The sequence below is a fragment of the Xenia sp. Carnegie-2017 genome, unplaced genomic scaffold (genome assembly GCF_021976095.1).
Source record: "Xenia sp. Carnegie-2017 unplaced genomic scaffold, XeniaSp_v1 HiC_scaffold_1, whole genome shotgun sequence".
NCBI lineage: Eukaryota > Metazoa > Cnidaria > Anthozoa > Malacalcyonacea > Xeniidae > Xenia > Xenia sp. Carnegie-2017.
Window position 1 is genome coordinate 8,474,434 of NW_025813402.1, and position 27,766 is coordinate 8,502,199.

General features: G+C 35.8%; 3 protein-coding genes across 4 annotated transcripts in view; 2 read left to right on the forward strand and 1 right to left on the reverse strand.

Moving 5' to 3' along the window:
• LOC124437037 (DNA repair endonuclease XPF-like) overlaps nt 1-6,662 on the forward strand; it is a 32,181-nt gene extending 25,519 nt beyond the window's left edge. Inside the window, 8 exon segments of the mRNA XM_046987354.1 lie at nt 416-503; nt 994-1,074; nt 1,146-1,205; nt 2,296-2,329; nt 2,332-2,390; nt 2,854-2,897; nt 3,066-3,222; nt 5,504-6,662. Of these exon segments, the coding sequence (XP_046843310.1) occupies nt 416-503; nt 994-1,074; nt 1,146-1,205; nt 2,296-2,329; nt 2,332-2,390; nt 2,854-2,897; nt 3,066-3,213 (514 nt within the window). The 3' untranslated portion in view covers nt 3,214-3,222; nt 5,504-6,662.
• On the reverse strand, nt 3,639-21,067 carry LOC124436121. Its single transcript, XM_046986362.1, has 17 exons — nt 20,816-21,067; nt 16,050-16,107; nt 13,152-13,433; nt 12,648-12,672; nt 12,179-12,567; nt 10,957-11,152; nt 10,095-10,474; nt 9,640-9,693; nt 8,648-9,531; nt 8,072-8,386; nt 7,735-7,958; nt 7,489-7,582; nt 7,063-7,233; nt 6,308-6,442; nt 5,513-5,656; nt 5,237-5,440; nt 3,639-4,828 (listed from the first exon to the last, which is right to left on the reverse strand). Exons 1-17 carry the CDS (start codon nt 20,918-20,920, stop codon nt 4,208-4,210), a joined length of 4,281 nt encoding a protein of 1,426 aa, XP_046842318.1. The 5' UTR covers nt 20,921-21,067; the 3' UTR covers nt 3,639-4,207.
• Nucleotides 21,068-24,570: 3,503 nt separating this feature from the next.
• Nucleotides 24,571-26,705, forward strand: LOC124437983 (uncharacterized protein PF11_0207-like). Of its 2 annotated transcripts, none has more exons than XM_046988338.1 (2): nt 24,571-24,766; nt 25,743-26,705. In XM_046988338.1, the coding sequence occupies exon 2, from the start codon at nt 26,108-26,110 to the stop codon at nt 26,651-26,653; it is 546 nt and encodes a 181-aa protein (XP_046844294.1). In that variant the 5' UTR covers nt 24,571-24,766; nt 25,743-26,107; the 3' UTR covers nt 26,654-26,705. The 2 variants fall into 2 exon arrangements, with proteins under 2 accessions (XP_046844294.1, XP_046845012.1); XM_046989056.1 differs by lacking the exon at nt 24,571-24,766 and adding an exon at nt 25,087-25,655.
• Nucleotides 26,706-27,766: the final 1,061 nt, after the last annotated feature.

Below are 27,766 nucleotides of genomic sequence, written 5' to 3' on the forward strand. Positions count from 1 at the left end.
TTACAAAATATAGTTGTTTGGATAAAATAGGATCTCAAGATATACACAGCAGTATTCACTTTAGACAATAAAGAGAATCTTGTCTTGAATTTTTTCAATCCTACTGTTTTTCGTGTGCGTATTTTACACTATTCAAGCCATTTATTACAATATTAAAGTCGTTCATAGTCATGCTTATACAATGATCTAGCATGCCGTTTATTTACTTGTGCTATGCAAATATTTCGATCTTCCCTCAATGTGAAAAAAAAGCAACAGCAACATAATAGTAAACCAGTCAGTCATGGTAATGCCTGAAATCTACTTAGCATGACCAAACGACATTACTACACGATGTGACTAATAGTTGTCCATTTCGCGAATGGCTGTAATTTATTATGCATTCACTCAGGAATTTTTCATCACGATTTTTTAGTTATACACAATGCCTAGCGATGACACGATGTTATAAGCGTCCCTTATTACTGATTGAATTTGATCCCAACAAGTCATTCTCGCTTCAGGTTAGTGCAAGGGAGTTTTCCAAATTGTTCAACGTTTATCATGCTTACATACCACCCGTGTTTCTCAATCTATTCTGCATCATGAAACCAGTTGAAGCAGTTATCTTGCATCATCTCCCCCATGATATTTAATTGAATTAAAGGAATGTGCAATCAAATAAGGAAGTTTGAACTTCTGGGGCCGGTTGCACGAAGCCTGGATAGCGTTATCCATTGGATAGGAAAAATTTTCAAACTTGTAAAATAGGTGTTTATATTTTTCTTACGACAAAGAAAGTTCGTAATCTTCGAAACAGGGTTTTATTTCAGCGATTGTTCTGTTCGAATCTTATTCTTTTTGCTTTTTAAAAGGTTTTATAAAAGTTAAAAAAAACTTGCTATCCAATGGATAACGCTATCCAGGCTTCGTGCACCCGGCCCCTGAAATCTATCGAGTTTAATCTTTTCATGTTTAATATTTTTGCTGTTTTCTTTTCTCATCTCACTTTAGGCTAAGTCCTCTTTATCAGATGAAATATCTCTCCAGAATGTAACCACAAAACTTGCTTTGTTGACAATTCACTTTCCTAGAGTAAGTGCAATTATGAACATTCAAAAGCAAGCGTTCCGCCTTATATTTCTTATCACTTTTTTGTTGTATAGTTGAAAATCTTATGGTGTGCCAGTCCATATGCTACGGCAGAAATATTTGATGAACTGAAGGTTAGTTTGTCCGAAATCAATTGCCTCTTTGCAGGCTCATCTAGTTGCTTGTGGATGTACTTCGTGTTATCTCAGTAGGCAAGTTTTATGACCACCCGCGATATTGTTTTACTTTTGACATTGCTTTTGCTCTCGCTATGTATCATTATTCTGACACAAGTCTCGATGCTCCTAATAGCTGATTACATAAATGCTCGCTTTCTAATTCAATAAGTTCCAAAATCTCCGACTAGACAAACCCCGCATACAGACTTTTTTACCATTTATCTGGTTTGTAATATTTGTTTGCTTTCATATACAGCAGTTTTTCTCAGATTTATGACCAGTTACATTTGTTTAGTGTTTTTATTAGTATTTGCCATCCACATCAAATTGTAACTTAGCAAACAAAAAATTTTATTTATTTTTAATGTACAAATTTATATTGCGCATGCACAAACTCCATGGCATAGTTATGATAGCTGGCGCTTTTGAAATATTAACCTATAACGTCAACAGCGGATCCAGCGTTAGTCAAAATAAATTGTAGCTCCTTAATTTTACATTCAAAGTACTTTCAGAAAAACACTATTTGTTTTGAATTTTTAAAGAATGTAACTTTAGCAATGGTTTTGTCTCGAAGGTGCTTAGAAATGTAAACAGATGCCAAAATATGCTGCAGTTATTTATTTTGACGTACCCTAGATCTGCCACTGTATGACAATTTTAAAAATTGCTACTTACCTTCAATATTAGAACCAAATTAGAATATAACTAATAAAATTGTTTATGAAAAGATAAGTTTCAAGGACCACTAACTTTCAATTTATATGATTTTAAACTTTTTACGTTTAGTATTATGTGCAGTAATAACATGGAAGCAAATGTTATATCAAGACGCAAAACCTTTTCAAACCCATAATTTAGGTTTTCGTGATGTCTAAAGTTAGTTTGCAAAGTGCATGTTTGACGATCTCTTCGACAAACTCTCTGATGAATATATTTTTGTCGTCTACAACTCCCTCTTTATTATCATGCGACCCTGGATAACAAAATTCGCGTTAAATAATTAGTTACTATTGGTTACACAACATTTATATTATTCCACCAGCAAAATGAACCAGAACCCGACTCAGCTGTAGCCATGGAATAGGAAGTGATTCTGCTTCGTCCATTCACGGCGATCGTTACAATGCAGCTGCTCAGGTATGATTAAAGAATGGATCATTTACACAGAATGTCGACTTTACATACTGTACCTTTTCTATGTTATCTGTAAACTTATTTCCATTTAATCACAAGTTGGCTTATTATATGACACTGTGATTGACTTTGACTGATCATATTGCTAACGCTTAGATCTCTATGGGTATTTAACGCTACCACATGAACGAAGTCATCAGCATTAATATGAAAAGTTTTACATTAATTATTATTCGATCGTTTTGTTTGATTGACAATTTACAATTTGTGTTGTAAGCATGTTGCAGTTGGTACAAAGTCATGTTACGTTTGCCATAAACTCATGTTACGTTTGCCATAAACTCATGTTACGTTTGCCATAAACTCATGTTACAGTTGCCATAAAGACATGTTACGTTTGCCATAAAGTCATGTTACGTTTGCCATAACGTCATGTTGCAGTTGCTATGAAAAAAATTTTTTTTAGGATTTCTTGAATAAACTTCCTGGTATTACCTCTAGGAATTATAGGTATGTTGTTCAGAGAAAAACATATTTATCTTGTTCAAAGACATGCCTGTTAACAATTTTCAAATCGTTCATTTGCGGTAATAACGGTCTGAGTGTCAACGCTTTATTAGAGATTAGAAAAAAAAGGAAACATGTATGACACTCACTCTGCCATGTTTACAATTTCAGACTCGTGATGAATAAGGTGAAAAACATTCGCGAACTTTGTCAACTGTCGCAAGAGAAATTGAAAGAAATCCTTGGTAGTGCTGCCAATGCGAAATTACTCTGGGAGTTTATTCACAACAATCATAAGCTGGACGCTACAAGAAAGTGAACGTGTAAGGTAGGAAGTCTTTTTAGTTATGGTTGGAGTTCAGTCCTCTAGCCACATCATATATAGGGCTTATAATTCAGACTTATCTTCACTCGCGATACCTACACCCCCAACACTCCTTCTCCTTATACTGCTTTTCATTTCGGATACATGTTTATAAGTTCGTTGGAGAAATACTCCAACAAAGATGTTCCTCATATTGGACGCGTTCGTCACTTAGCTGCAATCTTATAGAATACGCACGAAAAACGCTATGAAAAAAACGCGTGTTAATTCGGAAGTGAACACTCTACCTTAAAATAGTGATTAGTCTGCCTTAAAATAGTGAACAGTCTGCCTTAAAATAGTGAACAGTCTGCCTTGAGCTGTCTGAAGCTTTGTTAAATGAAACAATGCGCTGGCTTACAAACGAAGGACTTGCAGCGTTTGTCAAGTCATAAAATTAAATGATCTTGAAAATTGACAATTGTTATATTAACAAAATATTTTGCTTAGAATTACTGAACACTTATTATCTTTGCAATGTAAATTATTTTTCATATAAATACCACATACGTATGTGTTTCACATTGCAATATATACGTAACAGTTTAAGAAACCGCCACACACATTTTTACTACAAAACAGTGAATATTGTACTGAACAGTATTTTACTTTGTTAGTGAGATTTTATTGCTCATTTTTGAACTGTTCTGGACAATCAAAGTAATGTTTAACTTTTTCAAAACTATAACGAGATATTGTTTTCGTAAATTATTAGCTCTTTGGTTGTATTCAATATGAATATATATATATATACACACACTACGCACTTTGGCAGCAGCGTGTCAGAACTCACAATGCAAAGAAGTTTTAAAGAACTTTGCACATTAAAAATTGTATTGCATGGCTTCAATAAAACTTATTTGCCTTGTAAACTCAGGCACACTATAGTATGCGGCGAGTAAGTGAAAGTTGTTGCTATTGAGAATGTCGTCAGGATGTCGTCATCGCCTCATATATTTTTCTTTCGGTACCACTCCACCGCATACCTGGCCACGTCCGAAGCCAATCTGGCAAATTGTCCAAATTTGAGTCGCATCCCGTCGATTTTTTCCCGCCTTTCGAATATGGTGACGTCTAGTTTAGCATTAACATAAATATCCCCTATATCATCTGGTGTTAACTTCGTATCAAATGTAATGCTATGTACTTGGAAGAAACCAATGGTAAGCATGGCCTTAATTTGATCGACCCATTCTAAACTTTTTTTCACTTGTTTGAGTGAACTTTCTGACTCTTCTAACTCCCTGCACGAGTTGGTGACACGCGTCATGTTCGTGCAGATCAGTTTGCAATCTAGGGAACTAAGTTTGCAATTATTTCGCAACATGCGCACACAGAATTGCGACGTTGAACTCCCGAAGTCGGTTATCTTCTCATTGCGATTGAGTTTAGTACGGCACATTTCAAGTTGCACCCTACACTTGGGCGTTTTCAAACAGTTATCGCACACTTCACGTCTTTCACTCTGGCATTTTGCTCTGGCGGTGAACTTTGCTTTTTGAGCTGCTTTGAGTTTTTCTTTCTCGCTCTTAAGTATGTTTAAGACATGCTTAGATGACGTTCTTGTTAGCTGTTGACAGAGGATGCAAAATATATTAGTGGGAATATTTATTGTCTATGTATATGGTACATCTATATGTTTTTAAGCAGGATTTGTACCAGTTTCGATTTTTTATTGCAACCATGTTGTCTAACACATCATCCTGATATACTCAATGTCAAGTCCGTATGCTTGTCTGCATGCTTTCTATGAAGTTTGAATTATTTTTCAGTGTTGATATAGTGATAAGTTCGACTCTTGTTCTAAAAGGAGTCTTGACTCTGTTTCCCTACGTTAATATGCAGCTAAGCATTGCACTAAACCATCTTAAGAAAATGTGAATGTAGTGTCATTTACAGATAAAATCATGTGTCTTTAAAAATTTCGACGTTGAATACGACACCAATTGTAATGCTGATAAAATTTAAAAAACATTACCCTTGCTAATCCTCCTATGAAACGAATTCTCGCTTTGAAATGTGTTCTGCTCAGATCTTCGCTGTAGTTTGCCATCACGTTGATTCGAACTTTAAAGGATTTGAAAATGTTTGTCACCATTCGTATCATGAAAAGTCTTTGCGTCATAAGTATGCGGATTTCGTCGAATATACCAAATAGTTTTGTGTAGCCATCTATGTGCGCCTGTATGGAGGAATGAAAAATTTGAGTATACTATACCGTCTTTGTTCATTGCTTTTGATGTAGAATCATTACCCGAACATATGGCTTTGGTGAAAATCTTGTTTCGATGTAAAGTATGGGTCCGTGTTTGCGGTCACGTTTCGATCTGTACAAGGGCGTAACTCCACCAAGTTTGATTGGACCCTTTTCTCCCTCAATTTTTGCATCAACGATGAACTAAAAATAAATTGACAGTGTTCGTGATTTATGATAATCAAACTTCTGAGATAATTCAAAGTGAAAGAGAGACTTGGTTGTGATTGCAAACTTGAATATTGCTGTTAACTGAGTACTTGTCATGGTGAAGGACAATTGAGTAGTTCTGAAAAAAACTGTTGAAGTTTAAGAACTGCTCAATCGTCATTCATGACAAATACGATGTTCAGAGCAATATTTAAGAATTCGCAGTATTAGGAAAATGGTAAGATATGAAAAAATCAGTCTTCGGTTGATTTTTTAAACACAAATCATGGTACAGGGGCGCTGGAACTGGGGGAAGGCAAGGGGGGACACCCCCCTTTCTTTTTCTGAAGAGGGGCAGTGGGGCAAAAGTGCCCTAAAGGTTGAAAATTTATTGTTTTTAATACAAGAAAAACACATCTTAACCGTGAAACGTTTTTTTTAACTATGGCTGCAATGCCAAGAGCAGAAAGATGTAAAAAAGATTAAGCAAAAGCATTAGCGAAAGCAGCTGTTAAACTGGTAGGTATATTTCACTGATGTGCCCTTCCAGAAAGGCTTGCCCCTCCTGCCCTTTTGACGTTCCGGCGTTCCTGTCCAGGTTTACTTCTGATAGTTGAAATGTTTCTTCATATAAAAGTTGATTACCTGATCAGGCTTTAGGTTCACTGAACAATCGCTTTCCAAACCCAGAACTCGAATTTTTCCTTTCATTGTGAATCCTGGCTTAATGGTCGGACCTCCAATCTTTTCAAGCTGATGAATCTGCTTTGCGACCGATATCTGAAATTTTGTGGACGTGGGCTTAATATTTTGTGTAGTTTCGAAAAGACAGTTATGTATATATTCATTGTTGGGGTGAAACTACTGTACTGATGCTAAAACTTTAAGTTTGACCTGTACCAAAATACCCAGTACACATTGACAGATGTAGAAATACAGATAATTGACAACTGACATCATAAACAGAAAATATAAAATACGTAAAGTTATTATACATAAATTGTCGGAATTTCAAAATGTGGTTGTGTAGCGTTTTATGGTTCACGATTTCATTCGTTTGTAACTTCAATTGTCTTTGCTTCTCAAGTCTCTCTTAAATGACCGAAATTTTGTATGGTGTTTGAAAAGCAGCGATAGTTATGAGAAAGGTTACCACCGTTTAATAGTTTAACTTATAGTACTTGCTATTGTAACTTAATTGTCCCATTATTTACCTTGTACATGGCAAAATGACAAAAACTCATAACAAAAGTAATGAGTTTATAAAGAGATTAATAGCCCGTGGATTTATGAGTATATAGGAAAAAGCTTGGAGGATTTTTCATTTTGTACATCATTGGATAGATATTGATCTCCTTCTACGTTCAAATTGTGCATTGTATAATGGCGTCGAACATTACCTCTAGTCCTTCAAAAAACCCAATATTTGCAATCGGAGGAGGCAGCCTTGAATGCACACCATGTACCCTGAATATATCTTGTATTGTAAAACGAGACATCACGCCGTAAAAATATTGTTCGGAAATTTCATCTGACATCCCTATGTGTACTGTTCCTGTGATGCACTCGTTCTGAAAGGCAATGTTAACACGAGCTCCAGTATCAGTTGGCAATTTGTCAGTTGTCGTACAATCTCTTTATAAATTGTGTAAATGATTGCTGAAGAGGTATTTCAACTACATTAACACACTCATGTTGATTCAATCATGTTGTATTCAACTACATTATAACACGCGAGCGTAAGAGAAAGCGATAATTTTTTTGGTGTGTTGTAAAATACGTTGATGACATAAAAAACTTTAGAAAGATAAAATGGCAAACTTTACCTCGACATTTTCACCACAGCCTAAACCAATTTCGATGTCTCCTCTGGTTTCAAGCTTGTTAGGGAAATGAGGTTTTGTCAAGCGAACAGATAATCTACAAAAAAATCATTAGTTGATCAGAGATTGATTTTGATCATTCATTGCGTAATAACAATCTCATCAGTCGAAGAGAAGAAAGTCTTTCACTTCGTTGACATTGTCACGTGCAACTTAATTGAGCTGACGTCATTCACTTGTCATTCTTACCCGGCAGACATTCTTTTCACAGTAAGTTGTGGATATCCAAAGGCATTCGTCCAAACTGCGTCAGTTCTCACGCTTCCTTCTAGTTGACTGCCATGTTTGCTGTAACCCAACGTTCCAGTGAAGACTATGTTTTTGGTGTTCCCATCAGATTGCAAGACATTGCCGTTTACGTCGTACACGATAAATGGTTGAACACCAACGTGAAAACGTGTATTGTTGCTTCCCTTGAAAGTAAATGAAGCCCGCTTATTATGTAACAAGTTACCTCATATTTTTTTCACAATGAAACTACAAATAAGTAGGTCGTTTTGTGATGAAATATGTACTCGATCAATACCTTAACTTCGATGTTCACTTTCTCAACTGGTAAATAGCCTGACATGGCAGGGTTTTTGATGGTTGCTTTAAAATGCGTCCATTCCCAACTCGTTTCCCCTCCCAACAAGAATTCCTTGTCTTTGCCGATTACAACTTGGATCAATTTGCAGAAGTCATCGTGCGCTGGGCAGTTTTTCGGTGTTCCAGTCAGAGCAGCAAAGTGAAATCCCTTATGGATGATTGTATTAAAGGTGGAAGAAAGGGGCTCAGCAGTGTAGGCCATGAATGACACATTTGTGATATCCACATCATTTGCCGACATCGAGAGACCAATCTGTGGATTACAAATTGTATCGTTCATGATTAATGTGATTTATGACGCTGACGGCAAAAATCAGCTTAATTATGCCTTGTGTTTGTCTATATATATAGAAAGGCAAATGAACAGACAGAGGGATTCCTAAAAAAATATTTTACACTTATGATCTTATTCAGCATGAACGAATTGAGCGTCTGCAATTGTTGCCGAAGTTCAATAAAATATGCACCAAAAGAAATTTACATCGCTTCAAGGTAACAACTCATAACGTTTTACCTTATTTTTTCCATTATTGTTCTGAAACAAATCTAGAAAACTCAAATGAATACCGCTGAATCTGGACACGAACTCTCCCAGTTTCACGTCATCAAATATCAATCCACATGTGAACAGAGAATTTTTACCCAATTTTCCCGCAAATACTTCAGTCGTCGCTTTCTTTTTGAAATTTTCCACGAAACTTACACCTGAGAATTTTACACTCAAGCTTTTGTCGATGACCATCTCCACAGTTGGTTTCATTATTCGCAGCAAAAAGAAACCGTACTTTTTCAACATGACCAACATTCTTTCATTTGCCTTTTCCATATCGAAAGCCAGTTCGATCTTATCGACGTCTACTGGGCCTAGTGAATTACCTTGAACACGAACGCCATGCGTCTTGAGTCTTGATATTTCCACATCAAATTTCGTCCCGCAAATGGTGTAATCACCGCGACCCACGAAAGCGTCGTATCCAACTGTGGAACGATAGTAGAAGATGACATTCGAGAGCTCAAGACGTTTGTGCGGTCGATACACTTGCAGCGTTCCAAGGGGTAACTCGGTGTCGTACGATTTGCTGTCAGTTAAATGTACCATTATCGCTGTGGCTTTTTGCTCCGGATCTGGTCGAATAAGATTTGGCAACGTCATGGTTCTCATGTAAGATTGATTCAGTAGTTCTTTTAGAGTTTTGTTTTTTATCTGAATCACGTAATTGTCACTGTCGTTCGATATACTACCGATACTTGATTGTGAGTCATTATAAAGACCGAGGCTTCGAAGTCTTTGCATCAGGTGATTGGGCAGTGAGTCCAGGGATATATTGGGGTACATCCTCCCTCGAAAAAGTCGCGATGCGTTCACCAGTGGGGATGGTCGCTGCGAAATGGGTATCCCTGAAAACAATGTTTTATGTGAAACTGATTTATCACGTGTTTAGAAACATATTTGTGAAGGAATATGAATATAAAGGCTACATTCACCCAAGCTTTTCCAGAGCTTACCTTGATGTTTGTATCGCCAATAGAAGCTACATCTGTCTGAACTTTTTATTTCATCTAAATTTAGAAGTAAATAAGACATGATCATGGGAGACATGAAAATATGTTGTGACAATAGGTTCCTGTGTTCAATCTATGTTTTCTTGTAAGCATTGACAACTGATTTATGTATGTGGAGAGCTCTGATAAATCAAGGTTTATTCCCAAAACTGTCATTCCGACCGTGGCAGGTTTCTGAATGAAAAACATTTTTTCGCAAATTTTTACAACCTTCCAAAGTTTGCCATAATGCATCGTGTCAATCAATTTTTCTTAATTTTACGGTTTTCGAAGTTGTTTTCAGAAGTACCTAGTTGTCATAACAAATACGCTATTCGAAGCATCATGTAAGATTTTGATTAATACGCACCGGAATATTCTTCCATGTAAAGTCTACTATATATACTATCTTCAATTACCTGAAACTCCAAGCTCCAAACATGTCTCCTGTCTTTCAGGCAAATTCACGCATTCCGGGATGATTTCGCCTCCAATGGGCATAGTTTTAGCATACTGAAACTCTTTGGAGCAAGTGCGTGCTTCAAGAAGCTCGCAATCTCTACGACAAATCAGATTTGGAGTGCGATTGTCGTTCAAACATGGCGGGAAGAAATAATAACACAGCGCTTTCAGTGCATATTTTTTGCATTTATTCGAGGTAAAGGGCAGCACTTCCTTTAGACTTTCATTCAATTTGGTTTCGTATCTTTGCTGTGTGCGGTTATCTGATACAAATATCAGCTGTCCTTTCCTAATGTATTTTAAGCACTCGTTTCCCACATACGGCTCACATCTTCCTCTAAATCGAAAGAAATCAAAAACGTTTAATCGTCAGTATATTGTACCTTTGAGAAATAAAAGATGTAGATGTTTACTGGGTTTTGCACAGGCTTACACAAACCGAGGAGATCTTTGGGAGAACTCGATAGCAGGTCATGCAAGCCTGAGACAGAGATCGAATGCAAAAGGCACTCTTTTATGTTTTCTCCAAAAGATTATCATTTTTTAAGAAATCGGTGAATTGCATTTTCTATGTTTTTTGAATCGTGCCTCGTTGTTAGGCAACTGTCTTACAGTAATGGAGTAAGAATTAACATTTTAGTAAAATGATTAAAAATGTGTCGAAACCAAAATTATGGCTTATATCATTTTCATAAATTGTGTCAATAATGAAATACAACACAGTTTGCTAAGTGTCTGTGTTGTACAAGAAAAATGGAGAGTTTTAGAATCCTCGTTTGCATTTTCTGTTGAAAGTTATCGACTTTTATTCATACTCACTTAAATTCTTGCTTAGCTGTCTCTGTGTTCAGTGCGGATTTTTTTTGACTTTCATAAGCAAAGTCCGCGTTGCGTCGTGAATTGGTATCGACGTTTTGTGGTACCTGCAATAATATCTTGTACAATGACCTTAATAATTCCTCATTTTCTGCATTTCTGGTCTCAAATGACGTTCTTGGGACTTGAGATATGACTTCTGCAAATAAAAACACATGTTTAGTTTCATCGCATTGTCTGCTGTAAAACGAGGTGTCGACTGCGCCATTTAATCCTCTGACAAGCTCTTACTTGGTAAGATGAGATGGTGAAGTGGTCCAATCTTAAATCGTACGGTGAATAGTGCAATTTTTTGCATGTATGTTACATTTGATAAAACAATTTAAGTGATGGCTTGTTCGTATTGTGCCTGAGCCCCACCCAAAAAAAACACATGTTGTTTTCTTGACAAGTTTACTTTTAGGCTTTCTCTTATTAGTTTGAGTGCACTATTAGAAAAGTGTGCAACATCGCTTCCAGAATGGAGGTGTTGTTAATTCTTTCAAGTTAAAAGAGAGTGTATATAGCATTCTTTCTCGAATGAATTGGAAGTCAATTCTTTCAAGTTAGGTTAGGATGGAATATCCTTTCCCGAGTGGAGAGGATGAATTCTTTCCAGTTAGGAGAGAATGTAACATCCCTTTCAAATTGACAAGATCTTATGTCTATTAAATTTGGGATATAGTGTGACACTACTTCCAGAATGGAGAGGATGCTGTATCCCTTTGATTAGAAAGACGTCAGTAAAGCTTTAAATGTTGGGGGCGGGCGTCACACCCCTTCCATTAAGGACAGTGGCGTAGCAAGGCCGCAAGTTTTGGTCCTGCTATGTAAATTTTAGAGCATTAACATTATTTATACTTATAGAAATCTGTTGTTTTTACAGTGAGTGAACGCAGAAAAATTAACATAGCAGGACCAAATTTGCGGGCTGGCTACGCCACTGATTGAGGATAATGTGTCGCATTTTTCTATAACATAAGCTTGAAGAGATGGAATGAGTTAATAAAAATTTTATATATGAAAAAAAACAGTATCCACCATCCTAAACTATTCGAATTTGATGTGGTAAAGTGGTGTATCAATACTTGTTCAAACCATTAAAATTTTGAGAACGTTGCTTGTCATCGAAATTTACGTGAGCGTACAGAAGCTAATTTTGCATTGCGTGATGTAATTTACATACCTGTCGAGAACAGCTTCTGACAATGGCTTGATGAGCGTTTCCTCCTGGGCAAATGATCACATGTTGGTAGAAGGTATCGTAGTTCCGTTGAAATCGCGTCAACAATCATGAAGGCAGTTTGGCACACGTTCTTCTCTAAATGAAGGCAATCTTCCTTGCAAAGAGGAATGGCTTTAGGTCTTTTTGCATTTCGTTCACAGGGAGGGAAGTAGTGCTTGCAAAGCGAAGAGAGAAGGTGTTTCTTGCATGTCGGTGAAAGATATGATGTCATCCTTCTGAATATACCCTCAATAGTTCTCTCTGTGTTTCGTTGAGTGCGGCCAAATTTGATGAAGATATTTCTTGCACTTACGTACTTCTTGCATAATTTACCATTGTATCTTTTGCATCTGTAGCAAAACGATAAGATCATGTTTTTACTTTTTTGCTGTTTGCACTAAGCTTTCTAATGACACGTGATTGTTTTTACCTTTCCTTGTGCTTTGGATTCACTCCTAAAAAATGTTCCATACTGTTCATCGTAAACAAATTGAGAAAAGGGGTTTAAAGCACTTTTCCAGTGTTTTTGAAGAAAAACTTTTGTGTATTAATCATGTTTTTAATCAGCAGGACTTTTAAGATATCGTGCATTCTCATTCATTATTATTCTCAAGATATTGGTGACTTTTTCATGGCCAATCTACACAACCATGCAGTGACGTCACTTTGCACAATGAGTGTAAACTATTGATAGTACAACATTCTGCTCAATTTCACCCCAAACTTGCTAGGAAACTAGAGGATGTTTGAAATTTTGCGCCCGCACAATATGTGGTGCGACGTCATAACTCAAGACTAAAAGCAGATATGCCTGAAGTGTAAAAAAAAATAATAATGTAAACACTAAAGTGTAAATATTCTATCTTTTTCAAAGAGCAGTGATTTCACCCGAACAAAGTTCCAATATAGAAATCGTACATATTGGAAAACCCACCTCGAATTTTCAAATAGGCAGTGTTGGACGTCATGTGACCAAAACTGTTTTTCGCTCGACACGTAATGGTGCCGTAATCAGAAATTCGGACTTTTCGCACACGCAAGACTCCTCCCCAGGAATACAATCGTGTTCGGTATCTTTCCGTGTCCGGAATATGCCTTCCATTTTGCTTCCAGCGTATCCTTGAAGGTGAGCCCGTAATAATGCAGCGGAATACGGCGATTCGTCCTAGATTCACTGTTGCATTTTTCAAAGGACTGAACAATCTTGGTTTTCCTTCTAAAACACATGAATCAGGAAACATTGAATGGCTAGCGAGGATTTTGACAAAAAGTCATAGCAAAAAATGGTGATGGATTTGTGATTGGAATGTTCAAGATTTAATTTGTAGTTTATCCTTTCTATGCTGGTATATTAATTATCTGAAATCTGGAAAATACTGATCTATCATAACAGGCGCTCAAAAAAAATTAATAGAAAAAATGAGGGAAAGCCGTATGCTTTAGGCACATATGGAATTATCAATTCAGAGTCGGTTGTACAAAAAGTCATTAATTTCTTACTTCCGTTTGCTAGTCGTTACAACGTTCTCTTAAAATAACAGATAACGGCTGGAAGGGCTTTGATTTAATGCAAACATAGCTAATCTATTTTAGTACAAAGTTTAATTCGCTAATATTATGAAGAAAATTTCCTATTGGAATTTCTCATCAAGGTGTTATTCATCAGACAGGAAACAATAGCTGGTTACGTTCTTTTAAATCATCATGTAGTTATTTGATGAAGAGTAGCAGCTGTTTTGTTTTTTGTCCTAAACACGCATTGATTAACGATGTGCGTTTGCCCTGAAGGGGAATGTCTGCATTTGTATTGAATAAAATCGAAGCAGTTACCTCTTAAGCCTTTGAATTAGCTTAATGGACCAAAAACTTTTATCAAATGGTGTGTGAGAATGTCGAAACTTTTTGTTGATTAAAGGATTAAAGATTATCCTTTAGCTAAGTTAATTAAAAAAAAATCAATTTTATATTTGAAAAAGTGATTGTGCCTTACGACTTCCTTTATATTTAATTAGAGTTCTGTGGAGAAGATCACCATTAAAAATCCTTTTTACTGGTTAAATTTCCTCACTTTCTTTTCAAGTTGCCGCAAAAATTAGCAATATTCTTTGATGGTATTACTTGAGGTAATTTCTGGTCTAGGATAAGTAACAGATAGTTCCTGTTTTTGCTTAATGGAAAAGGAGAAATATATTTGAGAGTTCGTGTTTCCGTTTTGGCAACAAATTAGCCTGTTGAAGGTGCCTTGCTGTCTAAAGCTAGACTAAAGCTAGAGTTGTCTGGAATATTACAATTGAAAGTTGGTAAGCATAATGTGATCGGAAAGTCTTATGTCACATGCTTCCACAAAATTAAAAATGAAATCTGTATCTCTTGACGTAATTTGTCACGTTTCGAGAGGCAATTTTGGATTATGACGTTTGCAAATCAAGCCACGTTGGGACTTAATCCAAGGCACTTTCTGCCGTTTGTCTAAATTTTCAAAGCGGTCATTTCAGGGTTTTTTCGTAAATAATAAATATCGTGCTTTACTGTTGAAGGGGGTTTGAACTCGTTTAATGAATGACCGCTTCACTAATTGATTTGGAATGTTTTACCGAAGACATTCAGCAATCTTTAATTGTTTCAACTCTATGCTGGAGACTCATATTGGTAAAATCAAACTTTCGGATGGCATTATACAATGCTTGCTTTAGCATTAGAAACTGCTGTTGAAAGATCAGATAATACAGCTTTCAAAGCCAAATTAGGAACCGTTCTTTTTTGGAGCCCGGACATACCCCACGATTCAAATGTCTCAGTGCGTGCTGTGAAGATACTTCGTTAACACGATGGTCGAATTTGATGATATGTTTATGAGTTAAGTTGTCTCGTGGATCACGCTAAGGCCAAATTATATATACATGGGGTTTAAAAGTCAAGTGAACTTTACTGAATAATCTGAAAATCTTAAACTCACGGCGATATAGTTCCGCGTTGGCGCCAGAGCAAGAAAAATATATTTTGTAACAACAACAACTGCTGCTTCTGTAGCACGCTTTTAGCAAACGATTTTATAATTACTAAAAATATATGTATAGTGCAATTTCACAAACGTCCCACGATAAACAACATTTACGACGACATTGGGAACGCACTTTGTTGTTACACACTGTTGGCAGTTGTTACTCAATAACAGCAATTACGACTAGATTAATTTTAAAAATAACATTTTGTTTATTTGTATATGTTTATGATGCAAAAGTAATGAAAAGCATCCGTTTCCTTTACGCTAATTGATAGAAAATGTTTGGGTTTTTTATTTTTAACGTGCGTTATGTTCGTTTTTTGCCATCATAATGAACTTTGACCCAAACCCGCACGTAGGATCGTAAAAGTTGGTGCAAATTTTTTATACTTGTCCGGCCAATTTTCTCGATTTTGTTGCTATAAGTATCATCAATGTTATTTGTAGCTACAGCATAAAATTTTAGAAGATTCCGATGATTATTTAAAGTTATACACTTCTTTATATCCAGTGTTGCTCACGCTGACTACTTTCTCCCAAGAGAATTTAAGCTCTGTCTTTCCAACAAAATGTTCACTTATACTTAAGTTTTTCTAATACCTCACGTCTCTTATCGGATAAAATTTTTGTATGTGCCAAATTATTCTGACGTAAAATGAACGGTTGTAGCTACTGCTTTAAAGCTCGCATCAACACAACACAAAAATGCAACGTCGTGCACGAGAAACTGTAGAAAGTAATATCATACTGTTTATCACACAGACAAACATGTTCACTTCACAATAATTGTCATTCGTGTGATTGCTTAGTTTGTTTCTTCATACATACTTCTATGTCTCACTCCATAGTTGACAGTCCTCGTTTGATATCGATTGCGACTTTTTCCCTTAATCAAAAAAAAAAATACTACCAGTAAATTTTCTCCTTGTCCCCGTATGTATTCGTGGGAAGTATGTCATCCCTTAAGGTAGTTTGAAAATTAGATGGGAGTTTTTCAGTCTTAAATCAGACTCGTGTAGCGTGCATAACAAACATGCCAGTTTTCCTTTAAACACGTAATCGTAAAATTATTTTATGATAATGCTAAAAGATCCACGATTTAAGATGTGCATATGTACATTTGAGAGAATATTACATGTGGCGAACCAATGATTTTATGATAATGCTAAAAGATCCACGATTTAAGTGTGCCTATTTACATTTGAGAGAATATTACATGTCGGATTAATTTCTGTTCCAATAATATGATTCGAATAATGGTAAACTGGCAAAGTTTACCCACGTGACATATACGAGGAAATGCAAAAAAGGAGAATTGGATAATTGTGAATTAAAATGGCGATATTTTCGTTATCCACGCCCTTGAGAAGCACACTTGTGATCACGTTTTTTACTCGTTGATTCCAAAAAATGTCAATTGCTAGTTATTGACTGTCAGTTCTCAGATACTGGTAGCCCACCATAGACGATAACGAATGGATAAATGTTCTAATTAGTTCAAGTGTTCTACGCCTTCCGACTCAACAAAGAAAAAACATGGAACATGACGTATCATCTCTCTAAGGAAAGTTCTCGACTGATTGTTTGAGCGTTATCGGAAAAAACTAAACCAACATAATGATTTATCTGTTTGATTAGTTCATTTAACGTTTCTACTGTTCAATTCTAGTTGGAACTATCTCGAAACGCAGATCACGTTTACTAGTTTAACTGCGCTCATGAATATCTTTCATAACTGACAACGACGTCGTGTCACACTATGAGGCTTTTTCTAATTATTTTTATTGGGCGATTTTACCTTTCAGAAATCCAGAGGAATAAATAAACGAAAACATATTTTCATGTGGGGAGATATTGATTAAATGCTAACATTCACATGCGTTGATTTATACAAATGGCACGATAATATAATTTTGATTGCAGGTTACCACGTATTTGCGATGACAATTCGCTTCATTTCGTAGCCCTTCATTGTGATGGGATTAGCCTAGTTTGAAGACATCTCAGACTGGTGCCATTTTAAAATTTCAGATAGCTTATCGACAAGTCCTCGCAAAACAGTGTGAAGGCAAAGTCAATTGTGTTTTTTTATTGTTTATCAACATCGAACTCGGTAGAATATTGTGAACATTGCGCATGTCACATCTCATTTGTAATACTTAAAACTCGTTTTTACATTGCTAAGACAAACGTATATAAAGCATAGACGGCTCTTTTGAACAAAAAGACCTTTAAATAAAAATCAGATTAGCTTGTCTCAAATGTGTCGCCGACGTCTCCGCCTGTGCATTATGCATTCAATTAGCATTACTTGACGAGTGTTTGAGTGCGGGGCAAATTCCCCTTATGAAGTCTTCAATCAACTGTGATTAAGTGTACAATGAGCCTCAAACAGGCACAATACCAGATAGGTAAAATGGCAATACTGTGTAGTCTTGACGACCACACAAGAAGTGTTTAGCAGTAATAGACAGCGATTTTGTAATCCACTTAGCGTCTTTTTCCAATACAAGAAAAACGTCCAAATTTTGGTTCAAACCTCCCCATGTAGTTCGATTCGTTTAATTTGCATGATATTACGCACGCAGCGAGCGCATATGATGTGAGGATAACAAATTGGGTATCCTGCTGATGTAATTCCTTTGGTGCGTAACATTTGCATACTGTAGGGGATTAAACGCTTAATTAAAATCATGAATGGACCCCCAAGTCATTATGGTCTCGTGGCAGCGCATCTTGGAATAATATTTAAGAATATGACATTACTGCTATGTACACCAACCAATGTTGTGGTATTTTTCTAACATTAGTAGATAAGGCAATACCAGATAAATGTATTTTTGAGAAACAGACAGAGCCTTTTATTGAAGAAGTTTCAACCCCCTTTTTGCCCCAACCATTGTGCTCCTGACATTGTTCTGTATAATTATTGTATGGAAAAATTATACTAGAATAATAGCTATCGTATCATTATAGAAGTTACTAATATATATTATTGTTGAAATTCTGGTAGCTATTTCTTAGAAATAGACGTAGCAGATTGGGCCGTAATTCAATGATCTCTAAGGATCTGTGTCAATTTCAGCATATCGTTTTCGTGTAAAGTAATCATATCCTAAGGCAATGATTACTGGCAAACAAATACATGTTTTTTGTATTCTGTTTGAAAAAGCTACGAGAAATCTCGTTGTGTCAGAAACCGATAGCTCTTTATTGGAAAATAAACAAACTACAAATGATTAAAAGGCTGGAGAATTCTAACCTGTGTGTTCTCTAAGATTTTAGCTGTATTCATTTGTCGACATTTTATACGTTTATAATCGCAATCTATACTTTCTATTACCCTCTTAAACTTTGCTGATCTGTTACCCACATACATAGGCAGTTGTTCTGACAATTTCTGAAGATGTCTTGAAGTATACACTGCATATTTTTGCGTTCACACCGGAGCTATAGTTGCTGAAGTAAACTTTACCGAAGTAAATTTTGTCATAGAAAGTTTTAAAAGATCGTCATCATGATCATCCTTTATTTTTGATTTGAAAATGTTCAGCTAATGACTGAGGTACCTTCAACGACAGTCATGCTTATGACGTCATACAAAGTATTTCGTTCATGACAGATAAGATTTATTTATATTACTTTGATAAGATTTGTTAATTCTCTCGCTGGCTATGTGCTGGTCCATTATGTCGTACTGAAAATATCGGTTGATATCGAATTGTTATTGTTGATTGATCTATAAACCATTTCCGCACAATCACATTACTAACAACTGAACAACTTTGGCATTTTTAGTCCTCAAAAGAAATTTTTGTGAGTGATTCTTGTAGTTCAAGTTTGTTATGATACTTCCAACACAACATATGAAGACATGTTGTGCGGTACTTTTTACAATGCGACCCAAGTATTGTTTACTGTGCATACCACAGAAATATGTTTTTTACGTGAAATTGATTTTCATTGTTTCTCCAGTAATATTGATCATAGAAAAGGCGTGTTATATTTTGTCGTGTGTTTAGACAAAGTTATTTTATGTTACAATCTTGGCAATCTTATTTTAGTATTCCCAAAATTTCCTATTTGACTCTCGACGACCTTTCTGTCAGTATACTTGTGCAAATAACGTGTGACATTGGACGAGTTTTTTCTTTTTGTGGTTTGCCATCAACTAGCATAAATATTAGTGTAACTGTTCTGCATTTTCATGCTACATTGAAGTGGCGTTTATTATTACGTTCGTGCAATCTCGTCACCAGTGAAACCTGAGTATGCACATTGCCTATAATGCTTGAAACTTTTTTTCAAATATAAATGCCTTTTACCCCGTACATGTTTTGAAATAAAATCCTCAAATAATATTTGCTCAATTTACAACGTGTATGATTTTTCTTCCTTGAGAACGATGTGCGCAGGTTCAAATTTCTCTTGCGCATGCAGACAGACGTACCTCCTTTTAATCCGTGCGCTATATAAAATGTGCTCGCATAAACAAATGCTGCCATGTGACGTGCGCGCAATGCTATTCTAATAGCTTATACTTCCTATTTTAGTACAATTAATGAGTTGGGATGATCCATCTCAAAGTGCTTTGTTTGCTCTGTAATCATGCTGTCGTTTTCTAATAATGTGACTTGTTTGTATTTCAGCAAAAAAACGACTATGCAGCCAACCACCACAGTGCATGGCAGGTAAATTAATCGCGTATTATTCTTTGCATCGTCTAATAACATGATTCGGGGATTGGTGGTTTTTTATTTTGCGAAACCTGTGTGCTAATATGTTGGACAGCTGTTGAGAGTTTTTCTCAATGTAATCAGTAACATGAGATGTGAATACGATAATAAATCATTTGGTTCTTTTAGGCTTTACTCTGGCCCGATTGCTAAAGCTGAAACCTGAATAAAATGCGCTACATCAATCAAAACGCATTTGCATAACACGCGAGATCTTGCCTTGTTCGTAAAATACTGTTTCAGATTGGAGAATTTACTATCTGTGATATGTCACTCTTAAGATACCAATAACGATCATTGTTAAAAAACGTACATAAGACAACTTGAAATCTTCATGCGAGTTTTATTTGTTCAGACTTCTAAAATTAGCAATAATGAGTTCACCAGCTTATACTTTAATAAACACTTCGCCGTATATTTAGAGAAAATAGCATTTTCAAAATACACAGAGCCACGTCAATCGGTTTTCATTTGAGCTAATCTAACTGCCTGTGCCTCAAAACCTTTCAGTATTACTAAACTTATCATTATTGTCAAGGGGGTTTAAAAATATCGCCTATCTTATAAACATCTCATTGTGTTGCGTCTTCTTGTATTGAATTATTTTGTCGTATTATGAGTCGTGTTCTGTTCTGAAAACATTATTGTTTTTGTCTTAGTGTACGTTTGGTCGTCCACTGTCATTTATCTGGGTTGATTAGTTTACCCATAATTCATCAGTCATAATCATAGACAAAACTAGAAATGGTTGAATTGACATGAATTATATGCTTTGAAATCGGGCATCTCGATACAATGGGAGCAGTCGCATAGTGTAAGCACACTGTATTCAAATGACAGAAGAAATTTTATTTTTACCTTTCTAGCCAAAACACTGTTGTTTTCACCAATTTCCGCCAAGAAAACGAATACTTGAAAAGCGAAAAACATCAGACAAAACATATTACCAGTTCTGCGAGCCATTTTTGGAAAAAAGAATCAAAATTGTTGCGGGCACGTATCTTCTAGATGTAGACAACAAGGATCCCAAATCTTTTCTTGATTGGGGAACTTCTGAAACTATCACTCTCTCGCACAATGTCTAATGTCGAAATGACTCACAATGTGGCACTCGTCATTATTAGAATATCGAGCGCTTAAATTATGCTTGTTTATTTATTTGCTGTAAAGACCACACACATACGTTATTTAATGCGCATGCTCCATGCACTCGTTTTTGATATCGCTGATGAGTTAATGACATCAAACAGTCTTAATCTTAGCAAGCGACCACGCTCACCTATAAGACTTGAATTTTTTAGATCACAAGGCGTGTATTTCTTGATTCCTATTCGACGAGAGATAACTTGTGGGTTTTTTTTGCATGTGTCAATACTTATTCAACTGTGTGTATTGTGTTGCACTTCTGTTCGTCATGCGCAGGGTAATCTGTAGATTAACATTGGGGCATGCAGAAAGATAACGTGATAAATGGAGCGATACTGCGACCACACAAAGTGTCGCTGTTACTTGAAGGTTTTTTAAATTGACGTCTTAATTTCACACGATTAATTGTAAATGCCTGTCGTATGCAGCGCGCACGCGTAAACTATGTATGTCAGGTTTTTTGTTGGCGTTGCGTAGGAATAGGAAATGTGTCAACGTGATGAAGCATGTGTTTAAATTGATTGTTAACGAAGCTCCGACATCATATCGCCTTAATGACAGATCCCACTTGCCTTATCAGCTGATCAAAATATATCATCTAGTACGCACGTACCTTTCTGGAGCGCCGCTCGCATACTAAACTTTAAACCTCCTCGTGTCCGTTTACTTGAGAAATTTCTCTAGCAAAGAGTGTCAAGCATGCAATATAGACTTTCACCAACTAATATCGATCGCGTGCGTCTTTCATTATCAATCTTGGCGCATCATGGGAGGTTCAGTATCACCACGATCTTAATTGAGGAAATGGAAGAAATTATCATTATAAAAAATATGAAAAACTTTCAAACTAGTGTAATCCTGCGCTAATATGATCACAATAATATGAATTAATGAGAATTCGAAGTGTTGTGAATCAAAGCATAACCAGTCCACCTTGTACTCGTCCACGACTCTGCTATGCTACAACGCATGCTTGTATTTGATTAGAGCAAGTAACATGTGTACCTGTAAATATGATTCATGTCATGCTGGCCTGTTTTACTGACCATTTCATTTCAATGACGACAGCTAAAACACCATGAAATCCATTTATAACAATGTTTATTTTCTGAAAATGATTGCGACTCACAGTTACAAAAGAATAGACTCTATTATTTCTAATCAGTGCGAAAAATCTCAGATTTAAAGACTTATATCAAGCAGTCAGGCAAACTAAAAAAAACCACTTGTGGTCTAGCACCAACTGTCTATGTACATTCTTCCTTATTTTATACATAGAGTGCAAGCGAGAATCATGAATTTCGCCAACTACATATAGTAAAACTTGAAAAAGCAATATGTTCCAGCTGATTATTTTGTTTACGTTATTATGCAGCACATCGTGCTAAACACTAGTGAGGTTTGTGTCAGCCATGCTTAATACATGCTTAAGCAGGCGGTTAACTAAACAAATCATTGATTTGCGTTGGTCATGACGTTGAGCTGAGCGTACCATTGGAGCGTTCACAAATTGTCTCAGTCTGCCTTCCTTTTCACCCAGTGGTTGGGCTTTAAATGATTTTCCTCAATAATTGGATCAGTAATTGATTCATAACTGTCATGTCATTCTAGTTTCATGCATTTTTGAACAGAGAACTCTTACATAAGTCTTTAAAGAACCTAATAGTAAGTTTTTCAACAATTCACAAGTTTCATTAAAAACTCTGACAAATTTCACTGGTAGACCCCTTGATATATTGCCTTTTGAAGTGTGTGAAGACTCACTTAGGGTTAATCAAAAATCTGGGCGTTTGCTTAATCCGGTCTTTTTTAGTTGTTGGCACAGAAAATTATTGAGTCATCCTCTTTTGAGAAAGGGATGCAGTCTGTCCAAGCTATGGTTGATAACTCAATAAAGCTCAACAATTAAGTAACGTTTACAGCTACGAATGCAGAATTTTCATGCACAAATTAATTTGTTAGCAACCTCTATTAAATTAACAGGTTCGTTGATGCAGGACTTCCTAAACAGGTGACACTTTATAAGCCCCTTTATTTGAGGTAGTTTGGAATTATTTTATTTCTTCAAAGTTATTGTGATGCTTCTTTTATATTTGATTCTTGTACTACCTAATACCTGCAATGGAATTTACCGTCACGGGATGTGTAAAATATGTTCATTGCATTATTGGAAGAGTATATATATAATGAAAGAAAGCAGTACTAAAACAAGTATTATGGAACATGATACTGATACTACAAAACTGAAACAAAATGCTATAAGTGCCACCAAATTATGCAGTGCTGTGTGCGATTACGATAAGAGGATTGCAAAGTTTAGGATTAATCTCCATTCTATGTAATTTACATGACTTTTATGGGTACACAAACCATCCACGGTTGGAAAAAGCCGATAACGATTTCCTGTGAAGTCTTTGGTTAGTTTCACTGTGTTATTGTAGGCATGTTTGTTGATTATCTTTGAAATAAGCATGGGTAGATGTGTAATTACACTCATAAGGAATGAATCAAGACTGCTGTGACCTCGATCGGCACGTCGACAGAAGATTTTCAAACGTCACGTTCATCTCAGCTTGAAAATAAGATGAACACTTAGATAAAATGCTTTCTTGCTGTGCAAAGAAATACGCAGGAACAGCCAAGGTTAAGTTATGCATTGTTTGCGAAATGTTTGTCATAATTGCATACATTGAACGATGACAAATTCATTGCTCAATGTTTTAAAGGAGCGAGTGAAATCATTGAAAGGGATTGGAACCAACCCTGTCAGTCTAATAAAAGCGCTTCCCTGCATATCACATCTCAAATATGAATCAAATAAAAGCTTTTCGACACTTTTGTTTGCTATTGTTACATTTTTAAGGTGTTTTCTTTTAAAAGTCAACTAATGTCAAGGAAAAATAATTTGGTCTTTGAATGAATTGCAAAACTCGTTTTGAATTTCTAAATTCCTTTTCATTGAATCACAGTGTCATAAAGAAAGTTATCCTTCTTGGAATATGTATTTGTCGATATGTTGACAGCCATGATTGAAAATTTCCACTCGAAACTTCGACTTGAAAAAGTGAAGTTCATGATGAAAAACAAGCATTAAAGTGACGAAGAATTTATAGCTACTGTCGTTTAATGTCATATAATTTGTATAGATATCTATATCCGGATAGCCTTAACCAATGCTCAGCACAGCAGCTTCTTGGACATCCTTTTATCTCTCCAAATCCCATGTCGCACGGTTTAAGCAATAACATCACTTCAGATGAGGTTGACGCTGAAAAAGATCTAGGGACAAATCTAAATGGCCGTGATGATGGAGATGAGTCTCCTGATTTGATGCCCATTCCTTTCGGCTACGCAGCGAGAAATTCAAGAGTTTGGAATGAATTTGAGGTGTGGCAAATGCTTGGAAAAAGGAGGATTTGCTTCAGTGATCAAGGTAACTTTTTATTACATAAATCGTTTAAACAGACGGTAATTTGGTCCTGTGAAGGAAATTTTGTACGTGATTTGGAAATGCTTTATGTACGCTTAGGTACGTAATAAATTGGACGGCTGTCTCTATGCGATCAAAAGAATTCGTCTGAATCCGAAAAGTGTACCGTTTAATCGTAAAATTACTCGAGAAGAGAAGTTACTTTCTAGATTGAATCATGAAAATATTGTAAGGTAATTAGAAATTTACTAACCAAAATGAATCAAAATTCTATAACATTAACTATAACACTATTACCTCTTAAGTTAAAAGTGAGGTTCAATTTAGACGATACAAATTGCTTGGCTTATTAATTAATGTTATCTTTATAAAATCTAATAAAAAAGTAGATAAACTCTTTTTTCCACGAAGCCCATGGATCCTTTCGTTCATGATGAGAGAGTTATATTGTTTAAAGAGGCTGTCGTTCATCACGAGAGAGTTATGAGAAACGTATAAACATGTTTAGAGTTGGTTTAAATCAAAAAAAGTCAAAAAGGCAGAAGTTGTTTGAACCTTTGCAGTATACTTGGATGTTCTAGTTTCTTTTACTTGTAAACAAAAAGATAAAATTCGAAAGCAAAAAAACTTCGTTTTCGGTCCATACTTCCCAATACCTTCTTAAGCGTAAGGCACTAGAACGCCGCATGTTAACGTTTCGGTAGGAGATTTCGGCCCCTCCACACTATCGTTTTTGGGGATGCCAATACGTAGCAAGCTTCCGCCCATCAGACCCCGAGATCACCTGCGATAGGCTTTGCTCGGGGTATGCAGGGAGAGTGCCTTCAAATTGAGACAAAGTATAGTGTCCAAGAAAAGATGAAGAAAAGTACTAATTCAAGAAAAAAAGAAAAAATCAATAAAGAAGAAGAAGAAACTCAAGCACAATCTAGTAATTTCATCCATGTTAATACTCCACTGTATGAGAGCCAAGATAAGTATTCAATAGTTTGCCACTGTTGAAACTTGATGCAGTTTGACCGAAACTCGTGCTTTATATGTTATTTAGACAATTGTATGACAACCTAGTGATGAATGAAAGAATGTGAACAAACGACAAACGCGTGTCTTATTAAATTTTAAGTGTGTGTTATTCGAGAAGTTTCGAAATTAATTAAACTATCTATAAATGAATATAACGTTTTGAAATTTGTCATTTGATTGTTTTAGAAAATGGGTGGAAATGGAATGTGGTGAAAGTCTTGACAAATTGGAAAAGAAAATCGAAGGGATGTTCAACGAATTACACGATGATGTCAAAGAAATTGAAAACAGCAACAAGTTTATAAAAGAAGAAAATTATCGTCTACGCAAGATGTTATTTGACATTAAAAGGATTGTTCAAAAAAGATGAATTCAAATTAAAATGTAAATTTAATAATAAATTAAAAAATTGAAAAAGCCAGACAGCGTGCGTGTGTGTGTGTGTGTTCGTTTCTAAGTAATTGGTAAAATTTTAGAAACAATTCTTAACAAAATATTGTATTTAAGACTCGAAAATTCAACGAGCTCGACACAATTTGAAAGTTGTTGAGATGGATTCTGAAAGTTATGATCGTAAATTTCGAAAATTGTTCTCGAAAGATACGGATACGGCATTAAAACGATTAATAACTGTACAAGAAGAAATAATTCGAGAAAAGAATGAAGAGATTCGCGAAAGAGATAAATTGACTGAAAAAATGGAAGGATTGTTAGCAAAAGGGGAATCGAAAACTGTTATGCAAGACAAAATAATTTGTGAAAAGAATGAAGAGATTCGCAAAAGAGATAAATTGATTGAAAAAATGGAAGGATTGTTAGCAAAATGGGAATCGAAAACTGTTATGCAAGACAAAATCATTCGCGAAAAGGATGAAATGATTCTCAATAAAGATAAAACAATTAGAGAAAATAACGAAACCATTCTCATTACAAATAAATCTTTATATAATTACGTAGAGTTGATTGAAGAATGGAAAAGATGTGCAAAAGAAGTACTAGAAGATAAGGAAAAAACAGACAGACAAAATTATAGTTTAGAAAAAGAAAACGAACACTTACGCAAACTAGTGGAAGAGATAACCGAGAAAGCAATGTAATTTCCATAAAAAATTTGTTTTCTAATTGAATAAAATGCAAATTTGAAATTTATTTTTGTGTGTTCCTATGCAGTTTATAAAATCATAGAAAAAATGCAAAACATGAAAATTGTGTTCAACGTGGAAAGCGAGCAAAAAACGAGTCATATTAATTCGAGATGGACTCTGAAGCTTTTGAGACATTCCACAATCATATGTTCCGTGATATGTGTGAAAAGGACTAAAAGATTTCAGATCAAAAACATCTGGTTAAAAAAATGATTTGGAAATAGAAAATCTCAAAAAACAAAATGAAATCTCGTCAAAAGAATTGCTTTTAAAAGATGAAATGATTCAAAATCTAGTAAAAGCGAATCAATCGAAAGATAAAGATCTAGAAACTTTTGAAAAAATCAAGGAACACTTGGAAAAAACAATATCTACGCAAAATGAAACGAATCAATGTCTAAAAGATGTGATTCAGTGCTATGAAAGGAAAATTGGATGTAAAAGATCAAGCGATAGAGGAGATGGAGTGATGACAAGCCGCAATTACGTCGTTGTAAATGTAGGACCAACACAGAATGTGGCGCCTTCTTTGTGAGATTGTGGAAGGATTAGCTCACGCTCATTCACAGGTAGAAAATCTCCATTTTTGTACGTGCTCAGACCGGATTAATCATATGGCAGAAGGGGCGTCCACCCACGGGCCCCACGCTTTAGGGGCCCCGTGCTTTACTCAATTCTATTATTTTTCTGCGCATTGGTGAACGAGGATGAACGAAATATCCTCTGAGGAATCTTACGGTGAAGATGACACAACGAAAGATGACAACCATTTCACAACGTGGATTCTTTGGAATTGTAAATGTACAGAGCTCTTCTGGAGAACAATCTGGAAACTGTATTTCTGAACACTGTAATTGCACTGCGGATCTATCTTAGTCTCATGATCTCGAACTGTTCTGGAGAGCTGTCCTTTTCCAAACTTAAGCTAATCTAGAATCAGCTCCGATTATGTGTGACGCCGAGTAAGCAGCCTGTTCTACTTACCGTCGAAAATGATCTGCTTCATAGCATTGACATTTTGTCCATAATTAAAGAGTTTGCTGTAAAGAAATCCCGCAAACACAA

Coding starts and splice junctions, on each gene's coding strand:
- LOC124436121 (XM_046986362.1), bottom strand. CDS start 20,920: ATGGCTCGCAGAACTGGTAATATGTTTTGTCTGATGTTTTTCGCTTTT. Junction 11,153..12,178: donor TCAGAAGCTGTTCTCGACAG/GTATGTAAATTA, acceptor TTTTATTTGCAG/AAGTCATATCTCAAGTCCCA. Junction 6,443..7,062: donor GGTTTTTTGAAGGACTAGAG/GTAATGTTCGAC, acceptor ACAAAATTTCAG/ATATCGGTCGCAAAGCAGAT.
- LOC124437983 (XM_046988338.1), top strand. CDS start 26,108: ATGGATTCTGAAAGTTATGATCGTAAATTTCGAAAATTGTTCTCGAAA.